General features: G+C 48.9%; 1 protein-coding gene across 2 annotated transcripts in view; it reads left to right on the plus strand.

Annotated features, from left to right (window-relative positions):
* Positions 1-27,979, plus strand: part of GFRA4 (GDNF family receptor alpha 4) — a 319,424-nt gene that overhangs the window by 235,298 nt on the left and 56,147 nt on the right. The window contains exon 1 of one of the 2 annotated variants that reach the window (XM_083185349.1): positions 15,369-15,860. The exons of the other annotated variant lie outside the window; for it this stretch is intronic. Within the exon in view, the coding sequence (XP_083041475.1) occupies positions 15,773-15,860 (88 nt within the window). The 5' untranslated portion in view covers positions 15,369-15,772. Of the gene's footprint in view, positions 1-15,368; positions 15,861-27,979 lie in introns of those variants that run through there. 2 annotated transcript variants of the gene reach the window in all.

Genomic DNA, 27,979 nt, shown 5'->3' on the forward strand with positions numbered 1-27,979 from the left:
TACCTTCCCTTCTATAGATGTTAGGCATAGATCTGTGGCCACCACAGATGTGAGAAATGGTAATGATTCATCCTATAGGTCAGCGTCACTGTGCACACCCCCGCTGAACTCTGAAGCTCCTCCTCCGAGTAAGCACTCCCCTGCAGAGATAAGCATCCAAAAGAAAGTCAATTGTAGGGAACAGAATGGAAATGCTTCTGAAGACCTGTTTGGCAGACAGAGGTTGAGGGGTGGTCAATAAAACCCCAACATTATTGGAACTATTAGAATCATGTACAGTATTGACTTTACTTCCAACTGACCATAAATCTAGAACAAACAATTTGGTCTAATTGTCTTCTTCTGTACTCCTGGGCATGGCGGGGTTGAGCTATGGCAATTACACCTTTGGTCATCTAGTAATTAGAAGTCAGGGTCTGCAGTGCAAAATATACGGCATGGACCAAGGAAAAGTTTATGCACACTGGTACATAAGGCAATTAATGGGTTACAGTTTCTGAGCATTGGGTTGGGAAGGAGGAGATCTCAGAGGCCTTGGCTGACCATCCAGCCTCCAGACATTCCAGATTTTCTCAACCTGCGCGGAAACTGAAACAATATTGGTGCATATGGGTATTTGTTGTTGGACCTTTTGTCAAAAAAAGGTGTGAAATCTTGGATTTCCTATGGAAACTGGTGGTCTGGTCGCCAACAGAACATTGGACAAGCTACTGTAATCATTACTTTTGCACACCGCTTCGGTCAACTAAGCACACCTACATTATTGTGACCTAGGGAATATTTATACCAAAGGTCGATTTTTATTGATATTTATCAATAGCGTGTGAAGAGGGATCCATTCAGATCCACCTCCTCCAACTCTTGCTGTGAAATGTATCAAGCCACTACGAGAGATGAAGCGAAGAGAGATAAACTACCAATCAGCTCCTGGCATGTCACAAGTTGTGTTTAAAAAACTGACAGTTGGTTGGTTGGCACTTTATCAATGCAAACTTTGACATATATATATACGCCATAATGTAGACATAGCCGTTTCATTGGAATCACAGCTATAATAAGACATTATTCATTATACGCACCTGTGAGTGAGGAGAGACCGGTCATGATGTAAGTGCCATCAGACTTCATTATGCTGCTGACACAGGCTTATGACAGCCATCCCAGCAGCTCTATCACCGGCGCACATGGAAATTGATGTGTAGAGTTACTGCGATGATAAAACAGTGTACCGGCTGCTTGTCCTTATACTTAAGACAATCAGAATTATCCTCCGCAGTAAGAGTGCAAGGTAATTACTTGTACACTGATTATCACTATCATTGGAGGATACTTAGGATTAACCCTTCTCTTGTAATCTTCAACATTAGAGGCTAATTCAGCTCAAAACGACTGTTGCCTGATTACATGCATTATGTTGGGTGCTTCAGTCTACTGGGATAATAACTTCCAATGTAAACTGAAAATATGACCGAAATTCCCTGTTCACGACTCAGAACTATACTGTTACTGTTATTTGCCAAAATGGGAGCACATGACCTCCCTTAGCAACAGTTGTAAAATTTGAAAGTATCCAAGCACTCCATAGTCTGTTTCCATGGTAACGGTGTTGCTAAGATAAGTGCGGTAGCCACAGTGATCCTGAATTCAGAAGTGGTCACAGATGCAGCCACAATTTGTTGTTGTTTTTTGAGGATTTGCGGGAGAAGGAACGTGCAAATCCTAGTGCCAGCCAGTCCCTTCTGTGCAAGCTACGAGGTGCCCACTTTCATTTGCCATGGACTGTGTAGTGACTGTCAGCAAGCCCATGACACATACATATCATCCCTAGAGACAGCCTTTTTTGCATTCACTTTAGGCCGCCTCCCAGTCCGCGCCCATGAATGCCCTTGGTATTGCCTTGCTGTACCTAACACCAATAAGGCGTAAGTAACAGCATACGTCAGGGAAACACATGCACCATGGTGAAGCAATCACACATCAGCCCTGAATCAGGAAGGTATATCCGGCATATTGCAGATCATTCATTTTAATAGGTGATTTTATGCCAATGTACTGAAGTTCCGCATGGCCCATGGGCTGATGAGGCAAAGAACAGGGGTGACACCATCGGTGCTCATCCATCGCAATGTTGGCAACAATTGATGTCCACTGGCCATATCACCATTGACATGCCCACACTGGTAGCCATCCCTACTGTATCTGGCTAGTATGGTGTAGTGTCTGGATCGCTGGTAGTCCCGCTCCCTCACTTCAACACAATGATGTCACAGACTCAGAAGTAAGGGCCGGTTCACTGCTTGTAGCCACGCCCCCTCACTGTTAGGGTCAGCACAGGGCACTGCTTGTAGCCACGCCCCTTTATCTCAGGAGGAAGGGCCTGAAAAGAGCATACTGCTTGTAGCCCTGCCCCCTCACTGCAGGGCGAAGGATCAGCACAGGGCACACTGCTTGTAGCCATGCCCCCTTATCTCAGGAGAAGGGCCGGAACAGGACACACTGCTTGTAGCCATGCCCCCTCACCTCAGGACGAAGGGCCGGAACAGGGCACACTGCTTGTAGCCCTGCCCCCTCACTGCAGGGGGAAGTATCAGCACAGGGCACACTGCTTGTAGCCACACACCCCTTATCTCAGGAGGAAGGGCCAGAAAAGAGCACACTGCTTGTAGCCCTGCCCCATCACTGCAGGGGGAAGGATCAGCACAGGGCACACTGCTTGCAGCCATGCCCCCTCACCTCAGGACGAAGGGCCTGAACAGGGCACATGGCTTGTAGCCACGTCCTTTACCGCAGGGGGAAGGGCCAGCGCAGGGTACACTGTTTGTAGCCATGCCGCTATTCACTGAAGGGGAAAGGGCTGGAACAGACCACACTGTTTGTAGCCATGATGCTTCATTGCAGGGGGAGCACTGGCACAGGGAACACTGCTTGTAGCCACACCCCTTCACTGCAGGGGGGAGGTCCAGCACAGGGCACACTGCTTGTTGCCACGCTCCCTCATCACAAGGGGAAGGGCCAGCTCATGGTTCACTGCTTGTAGCCACAACCCTTCACGGCAGGGGGCACACTACTAATCTGTAACGGCATGTGTTTGTTATTATTTATTTATAAACAGTGATTTAATAGAGATGTTCTAATTGGCAAGTGTACCTGTCATAATGAATTATATTAGAATACTCTAGCAATTAAACAAAAAACGCCTGAAAGAGTTTTATCATTATTTTTGTTTCTCTGCCATTTTACGAGGCATTTTCTGTCTCTGCCCTTTATTGTTGCAATAAATGTGTCAGCAGGAGCTGGCAATACGTGTTATTGAGGTTCTGATGTATAAGTGGACAGGGTCTAGGTCCAGAGTCAATAGGTTGGGCCCATATGGTCAACCCAGGACACTTAAAACGGGGGGGGGGGGGGGGGGGGGGGATGCAGTGGAAGGTGGTGTAAGTGGTTGCGGTGGGTACAGTATATATGATTATGCATATCTCCCAACATGACCCTTTCCAGTTCCAGCTTATGAAACCTACACTTCTGCTTGAATTCTCCTGCTCTCCTGCTGCTGCATAAGAGGGACAGCTAGTGATGTTAGAGCACTAAAGCAAAGGGGGGCCCGGGGTGCAATATGCCCCCCCCCCCCCCTTAATCTGCTGGATATGTGGTCAACATGCATTAGGTTGACAGTTACACAATGTCGACATGGTCAAATGGAAGACAGGAAAATGACAGATAGTAAAAAAGACATGTTCAGTAGGGTGACATGACGAAGGTCGGCACACAGAATGTCGACACACGTTTTTGGGTTTTTATGTTTTTCCAACTGTCGCTGGATTTACTACCCATGTGATTCTACAGGTGGTAATTGTTTCCACGGCCAATACCATTAGCATACTATCCTAAAGATGGGTGAGGGAGCTTCAGGGGACTGTCACTGAAGAGGTATCACAGCTGCCATAAATTGATTAAGGGGGGGCAATGTTTCCGACTGTCAAAACAGTTCCGACCGTCAGAACGGCTGCGAATTGTCAAAAACGGCTTTTGACAATCCAGAGCCTGCTTTTAACAAGATTTGACTTTTTAAAAACTCTGTACGCCTTCAATGCAGTTGGATAGGGGTGCATAGATGTTTGCCCCCTAAGGGATACATTTAATAATGCTTCTAAAAAATTTAAGTGGTGATGTTGCCAAGTGGTAAATGGTAGATATCCTTTCATTTGCGCTCATGGCACAGACAAACAATAAGTTTGACACTTATCGACCATTGATTATTCCAGACATGTTCAAACTGTGGCCCTCCAGCTGCTGTGAAACTACACATCCCAGCATGCCTTACCATAGTTTTAGTATTTCCTAATAGCAAAACTGTGGCAAGGCATCATGGGACTTGTAGTTTCACAACAGCTGGAGGGCCATAGTTTGGACATTCTTGTTCGAAGTCATGGATTCCAGACTCTGGGAGGGATGCACTAAACAGAAAATGCTGTGATAACCCTATGGGCTTCCTTTTGGGTCCCCCGCCACCCCAATCCAACCCCCGCTACCCCACACTGCCCCCCCTTTCCCCCTCCTGCTGTGCTGCCCAGACCAGGGACCTCCTCCTCCCTAGCACCAGAATATCCCCCTTCCGGGTGCAGGGAGGAAAAGGCGGAGCCCGGGCAGCCCTGGCAGCCGTCTGAGTAGGAGGCTGCTGGTTACAACAGGAGGGGGAGAGCCACTTGCACCCTTCATTACCCCCCCCCCCCCCAATTGCTGTCTGCTTCACAAAGGGCAGCTCTTATTGCAAGTGCTGCCCTTTGCGATACTATTCGCATATGTTAGTACATATGCGATTAGTATCACTGCGAATGTGGCCAATGCTTAGTACATCTATGAGAAGTATCCAAGAATTGGGAGTCTCTCAGACAGTCCTGAAGAGCGGACAAGTATTTTGTTGGGGAGCCAGTGTCCTACCCAAGTCCTTATTTTATTCAAAGTTGTCTCCATCTAAATAAAATGTTTTTTAACCTTTTAGAGAGGTTTTTGGGTGCTCAGTAACCCCCCCCCCCTTGAGTTCGCCACTGCTATATGCAAAAAAAACAGGATCCTCCCTTACCCCCGCATCCACCACCCATTACAGATACACCAGCGACTTCCGCAGTGAAAAGAAACAGCGAACACAGAACAGCTTAGTTAGACAATGACGGTGGGCGGTCATGTGGCAGAATGCAATTAGATATTTGTAATAGAGTTCTCTTTTAGAGTTAATATCTTCAACACTCCCCGACTAATACAGCTCTTCTGCAGTTTTACAATATTATTCCAGGCTAATGGGTGTGAAAGTGTAGTAATCGCGCAGTAAATGCATTTCACAATTACCGCCAGATGTTTTGTCTTTGTGGCCATTTAAAACATGCTGTATTAAAATTAGAGTCCAAATAAAATTGTATTGTGTTATCCTGCAATTAGATTAGTAATTGCGCTACAGAGAGACGAGGTTTCTGCCAGCGCTGAAAAGTGTTTTCTGTGTAAGGAGGAAAAAGTATTTTATTTTCGGCGATAGATAAAACTGAACTCAACTGGCAGGACCTGTATTTGGTGGCTCAAGGCTGTAATTAGCAGGTGGTGTGGGTTCTTACAGGGCCATAATCGGGGTGGTGTGGAGGCTGCCACTGCACACAGCGCTGCTAGGTAGGGGGTGCTGTTGGTGGCAATTGTTAATTATCTATTTTAATTACTTTTGCTTGTACTCTTTGAAGCGTGGCGTCCCCTGATTGCCTCCAGTCTCCTTCCCTTACCCCTTCCGCCGCTAATACGTATACAACATTCTTGAACTTAAATTTGTTATTCAGCCACACTGTCCTTTGTTACACGTCAAGATTCTGACATACGCGGGATTCTAACCCATAACCTATGTTATTGCAGACATACACTCTGCTCTGGTTTCTTAATATGTATAGCTCCAACATACATTTTCTTTTCTATTAATGCAATTTGTGTAATTGTTACACCTAAACAGCAGCACATAGTAAGCAGATATATGATCAGACAGCACATAACTAAACACATTCTATTGGCGGTGTGTTACAGCCAGGGCCGCCACTAGGAATCGTGGGGCCCGGCACTGACCTTCAGTCCGGGCCCCCCCCCCAGTACCATTACGGCCACCGCCCCCCCCCCCCCCCCCAAATACCATTATGGCTGCCCCTCCCCCCAGGTACCATTACTTACTTAGCTGCGGTGGCGCATCTCCTCAGTGGCGCATCTCGCACACAGCGCAGTGCAGCCTGCAGAGCGCTGAGCCCCTCTGTGCCCCAGGCACAGCGCTCTGCAGGTTGCACTGTGTATTGTGCGTGCCTGGCTGGGGGGCTGCCGGGTAGAGGAGGCGGTGTGTTGCCACAGGGGTGGGGGGTGGCACTGTGCCGCTGTCGCTGTGGGCAGCTGCCCGGGACTGTACCCACAGCACCCCCCTGTCCATAGGTGCCGATTTATGTTTTTGCTGGTGGGTGCTCAAGCCAAAAATATAGAGGAGTGGCTTCATGGGGAAGGGGTGTCGCCACAAAATAATACCAATTTATATTATGTAGCACAGTTGTCTCCAATATTCAAATTACGGCAACAGAGTTCCACATACATAAATGCCCCCACAGTGCAGGTACATAAATGCCCCCACAGTGCAGGTACATAAATGCCCCCACAGTGCAGGTACATAAATGCCCCACAGTGCAGGTACATAAATGCCCGCACAGTGCAGGTACATAAATACCCGCACAGTGCAGGTACTCAGCGGGACTCAGGCCCGTGGGTGCTCATCAATTTCCATGGGTGCTTGGGCCCTTGAGCACCCACAGAATCGGCACCTATGCCCCTGTCAGCGGCCCTAGCTACAGCTGAGTAGTTTCTACCGTATTCACCTTTAAATGCCGGTATATGTTTATTATCTTGCTATTAATATTCATGAGCATTAATGAGAAGTGGGAGCAGCCCTTGTCCTCCTTAATGATGTTATGTCCTAATTTAATGATGTCACATCCTCTGACATTATTAAATTGCCAGGTTTTGGTACATTGGGTGACATTCTATGGATTGAGATAATCAGAGTTTTGCGAGTTTTTTCAAAACTCGCATTTTTTTCCATTTTCGCATATTTAATGAGCTGCGAAAATGTGAAAAAAGTGTGATTTTGCCCAACAAGTTGAACACACTGGAAATGCGATGGCTGCTTTTCGCAGCACATCGCATCCAGATGTTTTCACATGAAAAAGTATACAAATCGCATATTTAATGGTATGCGATTTGTATAAAGTGTGTCTATAATTCGCCCAAAAATCAGACCAGGTTCTGATGGGCGAATTAGCTAGAACCCTGCACAGATCGCAATGATCTGTGCCGGGTTCTGGTGTAAAAAAAAGTTTAAACAGTTAAAATAAAATAAAAACCAGCGCGGGGTCCCCCGCCAGAGCATAACCAGCCCCGGGCTCATTGAGCCGCTGCTGGTGACATAAAATCAGGGTCCCCGACAAATAGGGGTCCCCTTGATTTAATGAAACCAGCACCAGGCTCAAGGTCCGGCGCTGGTTCCCAAAATACGGGGGACAAAATGACTAAGGATCCCCCGTATTTTAAGAACCAGCACAAGACCCAACCAGCCAGCTGGGTAATGCCACAGCCGGGGGACACTTATTATATAAGGTCCTGCGGCCAAAGCATTATCCCCGTGGCTCACGGACCCGCTCACGGACTGGAGAGGCGCAGAGATCTTCATCTTCCGCGCCTTTCTCGGCTCCTGATTGGCCGCTAGGCGGCCAATAGAATCATTCGGAGGAAAGGCGCGGAAGATGAACATCTCTGCGCCTCTCCAGTCCGTGAGCGGGTACCAGCCGGGAGCAGCGCGTCTGCCGGAGAGGATGCCGAGGTCGTCGCCGGGGACCAGGTGAGTAGGATTTCCTTCCTTAGGAACCCCTTTTGGACTACTTCGGATCCTGGACCCCGGAGACATCAGCCCTGGAGCCCAGGACCCCAGACCAGCCCCGGAACCAGGACCAAGGCCCCGGAACCGGACTCTTCTGTCCAGGAGCCCCGGACCCAGGATCCAGGGACCGACCTACGGGCTCAAGGTAGGTAAGTATCAGTGTGTGTTATGTGTGTATTAAACTTTTATTTTTTAGGCCGTCAGTGTGTTTTATTTAACTATTTTTTGTACTGTAAAACTACAAGTGCCAGTGGGCCCTTTAATGCCCCGCATGCTGGGACTTGTGGTTCTCCAAGTCCCAGCATGCGGGGTAGGCTTGCTGGGACTACAGTATAGTTCTACAGTAGAAAACAATAGTTTTGATTCTATTTTTTACACTTTCCATCAGCCCGATGCCCACCGCCCAGGGGCATCGGGGACAGCCCCGGACAAATGTAATTTGAAAATAAGATTTTACTAATGCATACCTCCCATTTGGTCATGGTAATGTCGTAATAAGTTTGTGCCCTTATCATAAAGGGGTGTGGTCATACTCCGCAGTTGTCCTCGATGGGAAACACAAGAAGAACCATTGATTGGTATGCACCTATGTAATGTAATACCATTAATGGTTTCTGCCATCTGTTTTTCATACATGAATGCTGCAAGTCCCTGATTATGGATGGCCATTGACCATCGGTGATTCAAAATCATCGATGGTTTATGGTAAATGTAGAATAGTTTTACCATTGTTTTGGATGAACCAGATGGTTTCCCTCCATCGATGTCAAGCATAAACAAATAGCTTCTTTTTTTTCTTTCTTCCCCAAGGGTCCGGGACATGGAGAATAGCTCCGCCCCTGGCACCAGAGAATCCCTGCCCCTATGTTTTGATTGCACAGTCCAATCAGTCAATGAAAATGGATGACCATTAATAGGTAAAAACATTGATGGTCAGCCATTGCATAGTATGCCACTATCGATGGCAAACATCGATGGCAATGGCAAAGATGGCCATCTCTACCCTGAATACAATGCAGTTATTTGCTGGAAAATGGAGGCCACGCCCACAGAGTTAGGGCAAGATGGGAGTAGCTGTCTTGCCCGCCTATGAATGAGTGAGTGGGCGGGGTGCAGTGCTGACTGACAGCAAGAAGAGATGCAACGGACTGGAAGCCAGCTCCGCAATGCATGGCTGCTAGTGGCTGACAGCAGACAGGTCAATGCCTACCATCGATGATGTAAAACTAAATTTTGGCACTGCCATCGATGGTAAAAATCATCTTACATCATGTGATAACATCTATAAATTTTCATGACCGATGGTTGATGTCCGTCCCTACCCAGTTGCATGGATTACATATCTGAAGCTTTAGGGGGGGTATTTAATCGCGCTCGACTGGGACATTGAATCCCGCCTGTCGAACAACCGAAAGGGGGTGTGTCCACTAGAAACACCCATGAATCGCTTAGATACTGCCGTGGATCTCAACAGTCAATGGCCGTTCTTGGCAAAACGGGCCTGACTGCTTTTAAATAGTGCCGATACATCAAGCCAGTCTTCATTCTTTGCAAGTTTTACGGTTCTCCCTTTTATATATGGTCTGCGTACATCAAGCCTGCGTGCAGGGCCGTTTTTAGAGGCGGACAAGCCGTGCAGCAGCCCGGGGCGCCGCACGGCTTGTCAGCCTCTGTTAAACTGCAGGGGCGCCTGGCAGCTCCCCCCAGCGCCGCCTTTGCCCCCTATCCCCGTCCGCGGCGCCACAGCTCAGCAATTTCCCAGGGGAGGGGAGGGGAGCGCATCGCGTCTCTCCTTCCCCTCGCTCACTTGGCTGTCAGCCAATCAGAGCTCGCGGGCGGCAGCCAATCAGGAGCCAGCCCGCGAGCTATGAATGGCTGACTGATTCTGACAGGGACACTACACAGTACGAGAGGCGCGTGATGTGCGCTCCGCTCCCCTCCCCTCCGAGTCCCCAAGAAATCATCAGCAGCAGCAGCAGCAGCAGCAGCAGGCCAGCAGCTGAGACACAGTGAGTTGTGCGGGCATATGTGTGGCACTGTAGGGGCGTATCTGTGGCACTGTGGGGGCATATCTGCCACTGTGGGGGTATATATTTATGGCACTGTGGGGGCATATATGTGGCATTGTGGGGGCATTTATGTGTGGCACTGTGGGGGCATATTTGGCACTGTGGGTGCATATATGTATGGCACTGTGGGGGCATATCTGTGGCACTGTGGGGGCATATTTGGCACTGTGGGTTCATAGCTGTCACTGTGGGGGCATATTTGGCACTGTGAGGGCAAATCTGCCACTGTGGGGGCATATCTGTGGCACTGGGGGAATATTTGTCACTGTGGGGGCATATATGTGTGGTACTGTGGGGGCATATCTGCCACTGTGGGGGCATATATGTATGGCACTGTGGGGGCGAATCTGTGGCACTGTGGGGGCATATTTGGCACTGTGGGGGCATATGTGTGGCACTGTGGTGCATAGCTATCACTGTGGGGGCATATGTGTGGCAATGTGGGTGCGTATCTGCCACTGTGGGGGCATATATATATATATATATATATATATATATATATGGCACTAAGGGGGCATATCTGGCACTGTGGGGGCATATTAGTAAACGGCAGCAACGGTGCGTGGGGCAGAATGTGTGGTACTTGTGTATTATCTGGGCGCCCAATTTTTTTCATCGCATGGTACTACTTAAGGCATGCGATGTGATGCGATTTTTCATTGTAAAGACCCGATTTTTCATTGGATAGTCACCCATGGGTGATTTCATACCCCCACTATCCAACTAAGCATGGAGTTGATTTTATATACTGTAGTGTGGCGAGCGGACGCAGATTACCTTACATGTATTCTGCGTCCCCTCGTGGGGCTCGCTGCACTCGCCACGCTTCCGGCTCGGTGGCTCGCTGCGCTCGCCACACTATATAAGATCAACTCCATGCGTAGTTGGATAGTGGGGGTATGAAATCACCCATGGGTGACTATACAATTAAAAATCGGGTCTTTACAATGAAAAATCGCATCGCATGAATTGTATGCCACTATATTGCATGCGATGCGATGCAATACAATGAAAAAATCGGGCACCCAGATATTACACAAGTACCGAATGTGTAATAGGCGTTACGGTGTGGGGAGTATTGCGTAATTGCCATTACAGTGTGGAGTGTAACGGGCATCACAGTGTGGGGGTCTAATGGGCATCATGATGTGCGACATAATGTGTAATTGTCATCAAGGTGTGCGACATAATGTGTAATTGTCATCATGGTGTGCGACATAAGGTGTAATTGTCATCACAGTGTGCTGCGTAATGTGTTATTGGAATCACGGATAAATAGTGTATAATGATTTAAGTAGACTGTCATTGGCCTTGATCTGTGAGGTGTACTAGGTCACTGTGTGGCCTTCAGCTGGCCAACTTAAGTGCGGGAGGACAATGACAATTCCTGCGGTAACCAATGTCTGGTCATGCAGGTCGCAAAAGTGAGATGTAAGGTAATTGTTGTCCTGCTAGACCAAACCCCTTATATTAAGCCATGCCCCTTTCGACAAATAAACCACACCCCCAATTTCTTCTGTACCATGTTGTATATTGGGGGGGGGGGGGGGGGGGGGGGGGCGCATTTTTATTTCTTTGCCCTGGGAGCTAAATTGTCTAGAAACGGCCCTGCCTGCGTGAGGAAAGACGAACAAGAATTGATATTTGTATTGTTTATTCAGCAGTGAATTTGCAGGCGGGTGGCAGCACTAAGCAATTCCAGCGTGCAAACTTGTTTTGAAACTATGCTGGAATCTTTATTGATTGATGTTAATTTCAAGAGGTTCCGCAGCAATGGCTGCTTGATAAACAAGCCCACGTTGGGAGGATAAATGAGATCTCTTACAAAGTACACATCTGAAGTCTGGGGGGGGAGGGGGGAGAGACACGGCAGGAACAAAGGTGGCGTACAATGACTCACGGTGTAAGCGAGAGAGACAATCCCATTACTCTTTAAACAGACTTCCTCAGTGCACCTGGCTAATTCATGTATGCTGTCCGTGATCAATATTGATCTCTCCTTACATCTGTATTACAGGGGAACCTGGCAGGCGGAACTCTGGGGAAAGACGTGATTGACATCTCTCGTCTGAGAGAGCCCCACTTGGGAGTAGAGAGCATTTATATTAATGCAGCACTCATAATAAGCCTTCCACTAACGAGGCAACAACGAGTGTCCCAATATAAATAACATTAGAATTTAAAAATTAAAAAAATAAAAATCAACTTTATGTCTGCCATCGGTTCTGACGCTTTCTCTCATGTTCCCAAATAATATATTCCGGCGGTGCACAGCGTGTATAATACACAGAGCCTCTGATTCCTCTCCCGTTACTTACTGGAACTTGGAATCTAAAACAGAGGTATTTTTTTTTGGGGGGGGGGGCTTTTTTTTTTTTTCAATCCTTTACGTACAAAGTGTGGCAACTGGCAAGCACAGCGGCCGTGGAGCAAGCCACTGTCACTTTGGGGGCATGCCCAGCACTCTGTGATTTTTCAGACAGCTTGTAACATGGCAGTTAGGAGCTGGGGGGGCTGCGGCCCTATAGTTACGCCACTGGAGTATACAGTATGGTTGAAGTACTGTATATGCTCTAGGCCAGACTCGGGTTAACAAAATGGCTACCGGGTTTCAGCCAGGGCTTCATGGGAGCCCACATCCATGGAGCTAATGACTGCGTAGGTTACACTTGTGTAAGGGAACCTGCTGTACGTGCGTCTCATTACGCTACATTGGTTAAACACAGAATTACGCTACTGTATGAATGACTTACAGTACGAGCAGGTCAGACTTGAACACTGTGCAGGTTAACAAAATGGACATAGTGAAAAGATCAACACAAGCAAAGGCTGACATGGGGAAACGTCGACATGGGAAAATGTCAACATGCGTTTTTGTTTTATTTGAAATAACTGGGCGCATGCTGATTGGCTGAATCTCACTGCGCAGTGGTGATTTCAAAAAGTGACATCTGGTGGATGTTTGCTAGTACTGCACTCACCGGTAATGCCATACGCCATGCATTGAGGCTTTGATGAGTTATCAGGACAAGCCCTAGGCAGCATAGATGAGGGTGGCTCCCTCTGTAATGCACGTCGACCTAATTACTATCGACAACATGATCCGCCCCCATACAGTAGTTGTCCCAGTAGTTGTCCTGCTGTAGTCATACAGCCTTGAATGTCTTACTGTATCCCTCCAGGCTGCGGTCTGTATGCTGCAGAGACTGCAGGCTCCGCAGACAGATCAGGGAGACGCCAGAACCGCATTCTCCGGTGATACACGGCGGCAAAGATATGATTTGTTGAGACTCAATCACCTTCTCCTTGATTCTGAGGCTAAAATAGCACTTTGTACGTTCCTCAGCCTGTGAGCAGCTCTGCACCGACAGGTAATAAATCACCAACCAGCGGCCATTGTTTAGCCGCTCCCCGCTCTCACATAAGACGATGTATAAAATGAGATCACTCCAAATCAAGGCAACTCTATTCTATAACTAGGGGAAGAAAAGCTTTGTCACCAGATAGCGGTGAGTAATGAACTCTGTCCCACATTATCACCGACGCTCATGGGCGCATGATTCGGTGTTATACACCCTTCCTGCTCCAGCCGAGAGTGCGGTTACAGAGTCTAAATCACGGATGCCGACACAACGACTTGCTGCTCGCTTAAATATGATTGAATAATGTACAGCGGCTTGCGATAGTATTTAACCCCAATAAAAAGGCTACAGATTTGCCTGTATTATTTTATTTATTAACAGTTTCTTACATAGCGCACACATATTCCGCAGCGCTGTACAGAGAATATTTGAACATTCACATCAGTCCCTGCCCAGTGGAGCTTACAATCTATATTCCCTACCACATGTACACGCACACACAGACATTCTAGGGCTAATTTTGTTGGGAGCCAATTAGCCTACCAGTATATTTTTGGATTGTGGGAGTAAACCGGAGTACCCGGAGGAAACCCACACAAGCACGGGGAGAATATACAAACTCCGCACAGTTAGGGCCATGGTGGGAATGGAACCCGTGACCTCAGTGCTGTGAGGCAGTAATGCTAACTACTACACTGTCCGTGCTGCCCCGTATATATAACACATGGTGGGGATAGAACCCATGACCTCAGCGCTGTGAGGCAGTAATGTAACCATTACACCATCCGTACTGCCCCGTATATATAAAACACATGGTGGGGATAGAACCCATGACATCAGTGCTGTGAAGCAGTAATGCTAACCATTACACCATCCGTACTGCCCCGTATATATAACACATGGTGGGAATAGAACCCGTGACCTCAGCGCTGTGAGGCAGTAATGCTAACCATTACACCATCCGTACTGCCCCAATGGCTCCTGCCAACAGAAGGCTACTGAATGATATTTTCAAACTCATAATGCACTATTTGTCCACAGGTGTTTTCTTGGCCCTAAACAAAATAAAATTGCCGCCTGTGCTGTAAAAGCTCAGAGTTTACACAAATGAAAGGCGTAGCCCTAACAATTGGTTTCAATTAGCTTCTACCTGTGAATTAGCTTTTACGGCAAGAAGTCCAATGGCTGCCCCCAGCACATACGGCCTGACCTCTGAAATGACAGCTGCAGCCATCACCCACCTTGACCATCGCCCACAGCAATTGTTTGCCATGCACCTGAGCGTGGCGGCTGGGGAGCTGAGCCGCCAGGTGGCTGAGTGGGAGGGGGGGGGGGGGGAATGGCTTTGTGGTGGGCTGACTTTGGGGTCCCTCAGATCATCAGGCTGTGGGCCCCGGACTGGGAATCAGTCCCGGTGACCGAAAATTCCGGTGGTAGCCCTGGGTCTGAATCATGGTCTTAGTACATAAGACAGGGAGAAGCGGATTTGTGCACTGCGCAGGTGTTTGGATTTAGTTTATTTCCTCTCTGATACACATTAGAACCAGAGGTGTAACTCTGGGAGACAATGGAGTTATCTACCACAGGGCTCCTGCTCGCAAGGGGGCACCTCTCCTCCCCTGCAAGTCTGAATCAGTTAATCGAAAGCCATCAATATCACTTCTGTGGCTGACTCCACCTCCTAGCAGGACCTAAGACATCACACTCTTTATTTTAAACATAATATCCATAACATACATATACACATACACACATCTCCTATATAATAGCCCAGATCTGTCACTCTGTGAGCGTGTGTATAACGCTGGGCTGGCTCATAGAGTGACAGATCAGGGCTATCAGCCGCGCCATAAGAAGGTTGCTATGGGGACTTGTCCCATCCCCTGCTACTCTCAAGTGAGGGGAGGGCCTGGGTCCCCTGCTGCCTCCCCCTTCCCCAGCTTGCACCACTGACTTGGCCGCGAGTCCCTTGCTGCTCGCCCACCCCCACACATCTCAGCCGCTCCCACCGCCATTTATGCATCTGTCTTGCACCGTGCCTCAAAGTGGGGAGCGGGGACGGAGGAACTTCACTGTTCTCCTCAACCCCACAGTCCCGGAGCCGCAGCCGCCATCCTCCCCTCCTGGCCCGCAGCTCAGCACCTCTTCACCCGCAGACCACCACCTCCCCGCCCACAGCAGAGCACAGCACCTCCCCACCGGTATGAGCGCTTGGGCGGGTGCCCGGGAAGCTCGATGCCCGTAAACACCCATTGAGCCAGCAGCAGCCCCTCTCTGCACGGCGGTGGCCATAGTAACCAGCAGGCCAAGCAGCAATAGGCTGGAGCCAGTATCAACAGCATGCCAACCCCGGGCCAACAGAAGCCCAATGGCCAGGCCACAGGAGGCCGTTCCAGGGTGGCTCAATGAGGGTGCTGGAGAGGATGGAGGATGGCTTCCCCAGCTACAGCAGCAGCCTGGATGACACCACCTCCCTCTTCCACTTCTGCAATGGTAAGGTCGGGGGGGGGGGGGGGGCTTTCACAATCAGGGGGCCCCCTCATGCCTCCATAACCCACCCTGATACTTACTAGCTGCAAGTAGTTGTTGGGGTACTACAACACCCAGCATGCAGCTGATTCTGCAGACGGCTGGGACTTGTCGTCTCCCTGCTACTAAAAGGTCTGCATCTTTGGATCATTCTGCACCAGCTCCTACCATGCCAGGATGCTCCACCCCCACCGCTCCAGTGCCAACGGCACCCCCACCCAACTAAGGCACCCCACCCACATACACCTCCCCCGCACCTGCAGCTCCACCACCTGCACCGCACCCAGCCCTCCCACATCACCCCCGGACACCATCCCCCTCCTGCGTCCACCCCGCACCTTCCACTAGCCCACCCGTGGTACTAATACCCCCACCCATGGCACCCTGCACTGGACCTCCTCAACCTAAAGTACCCCTGCACCCAGCCATGGCAACACCGCACCCACTCATGCCCCACCCGCTGTACCCACACACCCATCCCTCCCCCACCCACACCACCCCTACTCCCACACCCACAACAGTGAATCCTCCATATAATAATTTCTATATTTCACGCAATAACAACGTTCACAGGTTAAGGGGGCGGAGCCCCTTACGACGGTGTGAAGAATCACCTAGTAGTACATTTATATGTAGGTGCTGTGTGTGTGTGTTGGGAGGGGCACCAATATTTATCTTGCCTCCTGGAAACAGTGGCGAACTTATGCCTCGGATTAGAGCGAATGTAAGGTTTGCACTCAGCGCAGCTCTGTCAGTGGTGTCTCCTGCGCACCGCCCTGTGGGAGAGGATACCCCACCTGGATCTGTGTCAGCACATAACAGTCAGCGCAGAGATCTGAAGGCTGTCACGATGACAATGTGAGCGCTACATCAGGTCACAGATCGCTGCCTTTGATCTGGGGAAGCCCAGAACATCTCAATTGTTTCCTGCCATAGAATTAAGATCTCATTAAACCCATCCCCCTGCAATCAGTCTGCAGTTACCAAGCCCTGGAGTAATGAACTAACTTTTCAGGACAGTATGTTACACAATATACAGCCATTAAAACTTTGCACTTTTTCTTTTAAACTATTAACTCGTGAAATTAATTTGCGGCTAAAGCTGTAATGAGATTTTGTCATTAAACACTACAATAATAGCGCCATCTGTTCTCGTGTTATTATTATTATTTCGTTACGGTTTTTTTCTATGAGCTATTAATGAAACCAGCGTGTTGTGTAGGGTATTACCCACGATCCTCTGTGATTCATTAGAAAGGTCCATTGTCGATTTTCTTATTTTTCTCCAGGCAAAAGTCATTCCTTGTTAAAGTGATATATTTCTCTAAATGATAAGAGCATATGCTGAGCATAATAACCATGGCAACCACAGTCTCATGATACATGGCATTACATGAGGAGTTCCACGATATTTTACTCTCTTGCCACGCTGTAGTGGATGGTAAGGCATGAAATGCCGCCTGTCGGCACATGTCGGCTCAAAAAAAAACAACCTGATGCTTATATCAACCGTCTGACTCTGTTGACTTAAGCCATGGCGACCTATTTTAGGTGTTGACCTAAGGCCTGACGATCTTCAGTTGTCGACACAATGCATGTCGACATAGTGATGGTATCCCCAAGATGGGAAGGAGGGCCGTGCCGATCTTGTGATTCCCAGGCCCCACCATTTCTAATGGTAGCCCCGATGCTAGCCCTCAGTTTTCCATACCGGGTCAGGTGATTTGTGTTTGTACAGCTCCGGTATTATGTACACTGTCATAAATGGTTCCGTAGTAAATTTGCTTAAAATGACTTAAAAATAAAGCAGATGCATTTCCTTTAAGTCGGAGAATCGGTGATTGCCTATTTATATTCACAGTTGTCTAACAATGGATCGCACCTGCTTTATGCTGAGGTCCCTGGCTGGTTTTGTATGATGTCTGAGGGTAGCGTCGTAGCTCCCAGTGGACTGGTGGTCGGGCAAAAGCACAAGGTGACGCAGCAGACGGAACCAGAATGAAGCGACATGGTTCACCTGCAACGGCAATGGGAGATCTCTTCTTCTTCCGCCATTACCAATATTATTTTCAAGTACCCCCAACCGGTCTGCAGTGTACCCCCAGAGGTACTATTACCCCCCAGTTGGGAACTACTGGCCAAGGGGAATGAAGAGTCCACCAGGTGAATGCAGTTATTGGGGCACATGCTGGAGAGGTGTGGCTTGCTATTACAGTGGGTGTGGCCTCCTACCACAGAGGCGTGTCCAACCATTAGAGCTAGCTAACCCGCAGACAGCATGGAAACATGGATACTACAGTGCATGGCTGGTGCCCTTATGACCAGAGGCATAACTCTGGGAGGCAATCTAGAGTCCTCTACAGCTGGGCTCCTGCTCCCAAGGGGGAACCTCGCCTCACCTGCGAATCAGTTAATTGAAAGCTGTTGATATCTCCCCCTCCTAGCGAGGTATCACTTCTGTGGCTGACTCCCCCTCCCAGCGGGGTATCACTTCTGTGGCTGACTCCCCCTCCTAGTGGGGTATCACTTCTGTGGCTGACTCCCCCTCCTAGCGGGGTATCACTTCTGTAGCTGACTCCCCCTCCTAGCGGGGTATCGCTTCTGTGGCTGACTCCCCCTCCTAGCGGGGTATCACTTCTGTGGCTGACTCCCCCTCCTAGCGGGGTATCACTTCTGTGGCTGACTCCCCCTCCTAGCGGGGTATCACTTCTGTGGCTGACTCCCCCTCCTAGCGGGGTATTGCTTCTGTGGCTGACTCCCCCTCCTAGCGGGGTATCACTTCTGTGGCTGACTCCCCCTCCTAGTGGGGTATCACTTCTGTGGCTGACTCCCCCTCCTAGCGGGGTATTGCTTCTGTGGCTGACTCCCCCTCCTAGCAGGTTATCGGTTCTGTGGCTGACTCCCCCTCCTAGCGGGGTATCACTTCTGAGGCTGACTCCCCCTCCTATCGGGGTATCGCTTCTGTGGCTGACTCCCCCTCCTAGCGAGGTATCGCTTCTGTGGCTGACTTTTCCTCCTAGCAGGGTATCACTTCTGTGGCTGACTCCCCTCCTAGCGGGGTATTGCTTCTGTGGCTGACTCCCCCTCCTAGCAGGTTATCGGTTCTGTGGCTGACTCCCCCTCCTAGCGGGGTATCACTTCTGTGGCTGACTCCTCCTCCTAGCGGGGTATTGCTTCTGTGGCTGACTCCCCCTCCTAGCAGGTTATCGGTTCTGTGGCTGACTCCCCCTCCTAGCGGGGTATCACTTCTGTGGCTGACTCCCCCTCCTAGTGGGATATCACTTCTGTGGCCGACTCCCCCTCCTAGCGGGGTATCGCTTCTGTGGCTGACTCCCCCTCCTAGCAGGGTATCGCTTCTGTGGCCGACTCCCCCTCCTAGCATGGTATCGCTTCTGTGGCTGACTCCCCCTCCTAGCAGGGTATCACTTCTGTGGCTGACTCCCCTCTCCTAGCGGGGTATCACTTCTGTGGTTGACTCCCCCTCCTAGCGGGGTATCGCTTCTGTGGCTGACTCCCCTCCTAACAATAAATGTTACACTCTCTTTATTCTAAATATTTTTTTGCAAGTGTCTAAGAACCCATGACCTGTTTCACTAGAAGCCGACACCTTAGTGATTGAGCCATTTGCTCCTGCATAGGAAGCATGTGAATTATAGCTATATGAAGTTACTACATAGCTCTGCCTAATAGTTTTGAACTAACAATTATACATAGTCAGAATCTGCATAATTACTGTGCAGGAGCAAATAGCTCTATCAGTGCGGTGTCTGCCTCCAGTGAGACAGGTCACAGGTTCTAATCCTTACTGTGCAGGAACAAATAGCACTATCAGTACGGTGTCTGCCTCCAGTGAGACAGGTCACAGGATCTAATCCTTACTGTGCAGGAACAAATAGCTCTATCAGTAAGGTGTCTGCCTCCAGTGAGACAGATCACAGGATCTAATCCTTACTGTGCAGGAGCAAATAGCTCTATCAGTAAGGTGTCGGCCTCCAGTGGGACAGGTCACAGGCTCTATTCCTTACTGTGCAGGAGCAAATAGCTCTATCAGTGCGGTGTCTGCCTCCAGTGAGACAGGTCACAGGATCTAATCCTTACTGTGCAGGAGCAAATAGCTCTATCAGTACGGTGTCTGCCTCCAGTGAGACAGGTCACAGGTTCTATTCCTTACTGTGCAGGAACAAATAGCTCTATCAGTGCGGTGTCTGCCTCCAGTGAGACAGGTCACAGGTTCTAATCCTTACTGTGCAGGAACAAAAAGCACTATCAGTAAGGTGTCTGCCTCCAGTGAGACAGGTCACAGGTTCTATTCCTTACTGTGCAGGAGCAAATAGCTCTATCAGTGCGGTGTCTGCCTCCAGTGAGACAGGTCACAGGATCTAATCCTTACTGTGCAGGAACAAATAGCTCTATCAGTGCGGTGTCTGCCTCCAGTGAGACAGGTCACAGGTTCTATTCCTTACTGTGCAGGAGCAAATAGCTCTATCAGTACGGTGTCTGCCTCCAGTTGGACAGGTCACAGGTTCTATTCCTTACGGTGCAGGAGCAAATAGCTCTATCAGTGTGGTGTCTGCCTCCAGTGAGACAGGTCACAGGTTCTAATCCTTACTGTGCAGGAGCAAATAGCTCTATCAGTACGGTGTCTGCCTCCAGTGAGACAGGTTACAGGTTCTATTCCTTACTGTGCAGGAGCAAATAGCTCTATCAGTACGGTGTCTGCCTCCAGTAAGACAGGTTACAAGTTATAATCCTGTTTACAGCTACATTCTTTTAGTTTGCCATGTGCTATATTTTAAATGTCATTTATATGTATGAAAAGTGAACCAAGCAGCCATGTTCATTCATGTTCAGCTCCACAGGGTAAATGACCCTCAATGGGCCTGTCTTTCCCTGATGGCGTAGCTTTCTTGGCATCACTGGTCTTCAGTATTTGTAAGATATTTTTCCATTGATTCCCTACGAAACAGGGAATGGTGTCTGCGTCCTGGTATATAGATTTACATATCTATGTTTGTGACTCATATAACCTCTTAGCAGGTCAGCCGTGTTTGGGGAACGCTATGCATACAAAGATCATCAGATTGCATGGCACGGTAACAAGGCACTGGGATGTACAAGCATCTGCACCTGTACTCCGGGGAGCCAGGCCCATTACTAGTACCTACATCTGACAGCAGAAAATGGATCATGTAAACTGTGAATTCTGTATAATTATTTGGAAATCGCTTGCAGCAATTATCTCTGCAGATGGTATTAGGATTGAAAAATGTTTCATTCTAGTGTGAAATTGCTATAAAATACAGTACTACAATGCAGAAACACACACATACAGTATATACACACTCACATCAGGGGGGTGCATCCATTAGGGATGTATTAGATGCAGAAGCCAAAGAAACAAAGATGGCACTCACCGAAGCAATATTGTACAGTCGTTTTTACTCACAGGTTTACATAACAAGAGCTGGTCGACCATTTGATGCACACAGTCTTCAAGACAATAACAACATAAAAAAATCCGGAGGCAGACGCCAATCCTAAAGAGAGGGATCATCAGTGGTCAAACTAGTGATGCAGAGTTACACTAGCTCCAGGAGAGTACCCCCTAGATCCTGCAGAGTTCTTCCAGCTCCTGCATGGTTCCCCTAGCTGCAGCAGAGTTCCCCCTAGCTCCAGCACAGTTCCCCCTAGCTCCAGCACAGTTCCCCCCTAGCTGCAGCACAGTTCCCCCTAGCTCCAGCACAGTTTCCCCTAGTTCCAGCAGTTTCCCTAGCTCCAGCACAGTTCCCCCCCACCTAGCTCCAGCACAGTTCCCCCTAGCTCCAGCACAGTTCACCCCTAGCTCCAGCACAGTTCCCCCCATAGCTCCAGCACAGTTCCCCCTAGCTCCAGCACAGTTCCCCCTAACTCCAGTACAGTTCCCCCCTAGCTCTAGCACAGTCCCCTCCCCTAGCTCCAGCACAGTCCCCCCCTAGCTCCAGCACAGTTCCCCGTAGCTCCAGCACAGTTTTAACCCCCCCCCCCCCCCTAGCTCCAGCACAGTTCCCCCCCAGCCAGCTGCAGGAGAGTTCTCCCTTAGATGCAGCAGAGTTCTCCCTTAGCTGCAGCAGAGTTCTCCCTAGCTCCAGCACAGTTCCCCCTAGCTCCAGCACAGTTCCCCCCTAGCTGCAGCAGAGTTCCCCCCTAGCTGCAGCAGAGTTCTCCCTAGCTCCAGCACAGTTCCCCCTAGCTCCAGCACAGTTTCCCCCTAGCTCCAGCACAGTTCCCCCTAGCTCCAGCACAGTTCCCCCTAGCTCCAGCAGAGTTCTCCCTAGCTCCAGCACAGTTCCCCCTTGCTCCAGCACAGTTTCCCCCCTAGCTGCAGCAGAGTTCTCCCTAGCTCCAGCACAGTTCCCCCTAGCACCAGCACAGTCTCCCCTAGCTCCAGCACAGTTCCCCCTAGCTCCAGCACAGTTCCCCCTAGCTCCAGCACAGTTTCCCCTAGCTCCAGGAGAGTTCTCCCTAGCTCCAGCAAAGTTCCCCCTAGCTCCAGCAAAGTTCCCCCTAGCTCCAGCACAGTTCCCCCCTAGCTGCAGCAGAGTTCTCCCTAGCTCCAGCAGAGTTCCCTCTTGCTCGTGCAGCCATGTCAGAAGTACATTACCCTGTCACTGAAGTGGATTAAAGATCAAATACAAACACTTCCAATTTATTTCTCTATATTCCTTTAGTAAGTCTCAGGAGCAGGGGGCACAGAAAACCTAATTACTCTATGAATTAATTGTGTAAGGGAAGCTGCTGCCATGGTTTCTACTGAATTAAAATCATTCAAAAGAGCAAGTAAGGACTAAATGGCAGCTCAGTACTCTACAAACTGGTCACGGGTCTATCACACGCTGGCTCTCCAAATATTCCATTTCAGTGCACAATGTGGAACACACAGTAGGATGGGTAGAGATGTTCTTCAGAAATCCTCATCTACACACGTTTTGTGGATCCAAACCAAACCAGGCCTGGATCTTCCGACTTCCGATTCGGATCTTCCTGCCATTTGGAATTCAAATTTTAGATCCAAATTCCGTGTTATGGGTTGCAAAAGTGACATGACTTTAGCTGTTATTGATTTGTATAATTGATTAGCATTTTTTAACTGAACCAAAAACCGAATCAGAATCAAAACACTTGAGGTTGGTTTTCCCAAAACATGGATGTTTGGTCGTGCTCTGATATACACACAACATTGTGGCGCCAGTGTTATGAATGTAAAAATTGTGTTGACTTTTAGGTCTGCATCATTATTAAGATAGTTATGACATGCTTGCCTACATTTGAAAACTAGTTTCAGGGAGATTATAGAACTGAAAAAAAAGGGGTATTGTGTGGTGCGCTATCAAACAGCTGCCGGCACTGGGTTTGTCAGGCCCAATAATATAGAGAAAAAAAGGGGGTAATGTGCCGGCGCTGGCTGTTTTATGAAAACACAATACGCGGTTCAAAGATACAAAATGACAAATTTATTTATAATAACAACAATAATAAAAACACTGTCTAAAAGGTGAATCACTCTAGATGGTGCTAAAAAGCACTGTATTATGGCATCACTTGCACAAAGATAAGAATTGAAATGAGCTGTATATTACCATCCCATTGCACCTGGTGGTGTTTGAGCCAGGGTATAGTGAGAATGTGTCCGTGGTATGTCCTATGATTTCAAGGACTCAAGGTTCCCAGTGTGGATGTCCTCTGGTTGTCGTCTGGAAGATTTAGGGACAAAGCGGATATCCCAAAAGATATATTTGTAATCCAGGAATTCTTGAGGATCATCTGGGGATGGATGGACACGTTACTTGTGGGAGGATGGAGGTCAATCATACAGCAAAGTGGTTTAAAGATGCTCAACGCGTTTCCCCGGTATCACCGGCTTCATCACCGGCTCCTGATGAAGCCGGTGATACCGGGGAAACGCGTTGAGCATCTTTAAACCACTTTGCTGTATGATTGACCTCCATCCTCCCACAAGTAACGTGTCCATCCATCCCCAGATGATCCTCAAGAATTCCTGGATTACAAATATATCTTTTGGGATATCCGCTTTGTCCCTAAATCTTCCAGACGACAACCAGAGGACATCCACACTGGGAACCTTGAGTCCTTGAAATCATAGGACATACCACGGACACATTCTCACTATACCCTGGCTCAAACACCACCAGGTGCAATGGGATGGTAATATACAGCTCATTTCAATTCTTATCTTTGTGCAAGTGATGCCATAATACAGTGCTTTTTAGCACCATCTAGAGTGATTCACCTTTTAGACAGTGTTTTTATTATTGTTGTTATTATAAATAAATTTGTCATTTTGTATCTTTGAACCGCGTATTGTGTTTTCATAAAACAGCCAGCGCCGGCACATTACCCCCTTTTTTTCAGGGAGATTATAGTTGGTAGCAGAATTTTGCACAGCGCCCCATTGAGGAGGGCGTGTCTAGTTCCATATATGGAGAGAGTGTTAAAAAAGATTGTGGATGTGGCACCTAGAAGCGTGGCTGTGTACTACTACATCTGAGAGGAATATTTTCAAATACCTTATATCCAAATGTAGATGAGCCCCAAAGCAGTTAGTAAGAGATACTATACTTGGTAAAGTGCTGAAAAATGGTGCTGATGATTCAATGTAAATGTATCAATCTCTCATTCCTTTTTTTCCAAAAAAATTTAAAAGTGTAATGTGGGCTAGGTGACATGAGGGAGATTGTTAGACTAATGAGGGAGAGAGGAAGATTGCTGCTATGTCAGGGAGTCTCCTGCAGAATGCAGGAGGGGAGATAACTATGATGTAACAGTGTAATGTGGGCTAGGTGACATGAGGGAGATTGCTAGACTAATGAGGGAGAGAGGGAGATTGCTGCTATGTCAGGGAGTCTCCTGCAGAATGCAGGAGGGGAGATAACTATGATGTAACAGTGTAATGTGGGCTAGGTGACATGAGGGAGATTGCTAGACTAATGAGGGAGAGAGGGAGATTGCTGCTATGTCAGGGAGTCTCCTGCAGAATGCATGAGGGGAGGTAACTATGATGTAACAGTGTAATGTGGGCTAGGGGACATGAGGGAGATTGTTAGACTAATGAGGGAGAGAGGAAGATTGATGCTATGTCAGGGAGTCTCCTGCAGAATGCAGGAGGGGAGATAACTATGATGTAACAGTGTAATGTGGGCTAGGTGACATGAGGGAGTTTGCTAGACTAATGAGGGAGAGAGGGAGATTGCTGCTATGTCAGGGAGTCTCCTGCAGAATGCATGAGGGGAGGTAACTATGATGTAACAGTGTAATGTGGGCTAGGGGACATGAGGGAGATTGCTAGACTAATGAGGGAGAGAGGGAGATTGCTGCTTTGTCAGGGAGTCTCCTGCAGAATACAGGTGGGGAGGTAACTATGATGTAACAGTATATTGTGGGCTAGGTGACATGGGGGAGATTGCTAGACTAATCAGGGAGAGAGGGAGATCGCTGCTATGTCAGGGAGTCTCCTGCAGAATGCAGGAGGGGAGGTTTCTATGATATAACAGTGTAATGTGGGCTAGGGGACATGAGGGAGATTGCTAGACTAATGAGGGAGAGAGGGAGAGTGCTGCTATGTCAGGGAGCCTCCTTCAGAATGCAGGAGGGGAGGAAACTATGATGTAACAGTGTAATGTGGGCTAGGTGAAATGAGGGAGATTGCTAGACTAATGAGCAGGGGTTTAAGTGAGGGGGAACTGAGTTCCACCTCCACCACAGTCCTGAACAGTAATTCCAACAAAAATAGCCGGTCCCAGTGGCTTCTTCTTCTGGCATGGCATATGTGATGTAAAGTGAAGATGAACAGCTGTGGACATTACTATGCCAAAAATACAAATATCCGTATCATATTGATGGGACATTCGTATTTGTATTTACAAATACGAATGCATACACCATCGTTAGAATACGACAGGAATCACCATTCAAAAGAATGGTGACTCGGTGACTCCTGATTTACTAAGCAGCCGTATTGAAAATACGGCTGCTAATTGCCATGAAACGGCCGCGAATATATGGCAGGAAAATACACTTTATTTTCCTGTCGTATTTGGCTTTAGCCTGCACGGATCAGTCAGATCCGTGCAGGCTTTAGTGATTAAAAAATATAAAATTAAATAAATGAAAAAAATCAGTGTGGGGTCCCCCCCAGAGCTGAAACCAGCACCAGGCTGAAGGAGCCGGGGCCGGTAATAAAAAATCAGGAAAATGCGCAGAGATGTTTCATCTTCCGCGCCTCTCCATAGAATGATTCTATTGGCCGCTAGGTGGCCAATCAGGAGCTGAGAAAGCCGGCTCCTGATTTTTCGGGGGGGGGGGGGTGGCCTATCGGAAAGGGGGCATGGCCTATAATTGCGGCGCTGCCGCGAGGCCACGTCCCCGTTTTTTTTCCACTGTGGGGGCATGCCCAGCAGCTCTGTGAGCTGCTGGCCAGCCCCAGGGGCAAATGCAGGATTTTCAAGAGGGGGGATTCCAGAGAGGGGCGGAGCCAAGCATGGAGATGGACACTTAGGTGACCCAGTATATGCCGAGTGAGTTAAAGTATTATAGATAGACCAAATGTATATAAATAATAATTATGTATATATATATATATATATATATATATATCTATCTTATATATTTGGCTACATCTGTCACTCAAAATGTGTGAGTGTGTCTATAACGCTGGGTGGAGCCTCTGACTCTGCCCACACACACTCACATAGTGACAGACAAACCAGCCCAGTGAGCCCACAGTGCCAGACACCCTCTGCCTCCCCATGCTGCCCGGCAAAGAGACTGTTACTCCACAGCCACCAGGTGAGCGCACCCCCGCGCAATTCTCGCCACCCCCTCGCATTTTGCGGCACACGCCCCCCTCCCGCGATTTGCGGCACCCCCGCAACCCCCTCTCCCGTGATTTGCAGCACACACACCCCCGCGATTCATGGCAACACCCCGTCCTGTGATTTGCGGCAGACACCCCCCTCCCGCAATTCGCTGCAGGTTCCCCCACTGTCAGAAGTGTCCCCACGGTCCTCTGCACCAGCGCCACAACTTTTATCAATGTCTTGCCCACATACCACTATTAAACAGCCTCCTGCTCTCATGCACCCCCTTACTCCCTCCCAATGGGAGGAGATGCTCACCCACTGCCAGGAGCTGCATACTGTCCCCCACCCTCCTCCAGTTCTAAGGATGCCCTCCGACCATCAATGATTTCAAATCATTGAACCGATCAAGTTTAAAACATTTTTTATGGTGCTGGGACACTGACCATAGCTCTGCCCCCCCCCCCCACACACACACACCTGACAGTCCCGCCACCGAGTTCTGATTGACCCACGGCCTATTCAGTCAGATATAATGGATGACCATAGATAGCTACATAGCTACAACAATCGATGGTTATCCAAGTAATATTTTACTACTATCGATGGCAGGGTGCAAAATCGCCATCAATGCCAACCATCGATGGCGTCTGCACCAATGCCCATCCCTACTCTGCAACAGGCAAAAACCTTTACTACCCCTCATGCCCACACACCTCTATCACTGCCCTGCCTCCTGTTCTCCTGCCCCGTAACTTCCGCCAGTGGGGACCCGCTCACCCTGTGTTGCCCACATTCCCCTATCATGCTTTACCACCCAGCCTCCTGCTCTCATGCACCCTAACTCCCAACCAGTAGGAGGAGACACTGACTCAGGGCCACCATCCTGTACTCCTGTGCTGCCACGCTGGACCTTCACCCTCCTCTTTAGTCCCCCGTATGCCCACACACCCCTATCACTACCCAGCTTCCTGCTCTCCTGAACCTTAACTTCCACCACTGGGGAGTCGCTGACGCTGTGTTGCCCACATACCCCCATCATGCCTCATAGCCCAGCCTCCTGCTCTCATGCACCCTAACTCCCACCCAGTAGTAGGAGACACTGACTCAGGGCCACCGTCCTGTACTCCTGTACTGCCACGCTGGACCCTCACCCACTGGCAGAAGCTGCACAGTGTCCCCCACCCTCCTCTTTAGTCCCCTGTATGCCCACACACCCCTATCACTACC

This window comes from Crinia signifera, chromosome 1 (assembly GCF_055691185.1).
Source record: "Crinia signifera chromosome 1, ASM5569118v1, whole genome shotgun sequence".
Classification (NCBI taxonomy): Eukaryota; Metazoa; Chordata; class Amphibia; order Anura; family Myobatrachidae; genus Crinia; species Crinia signifera.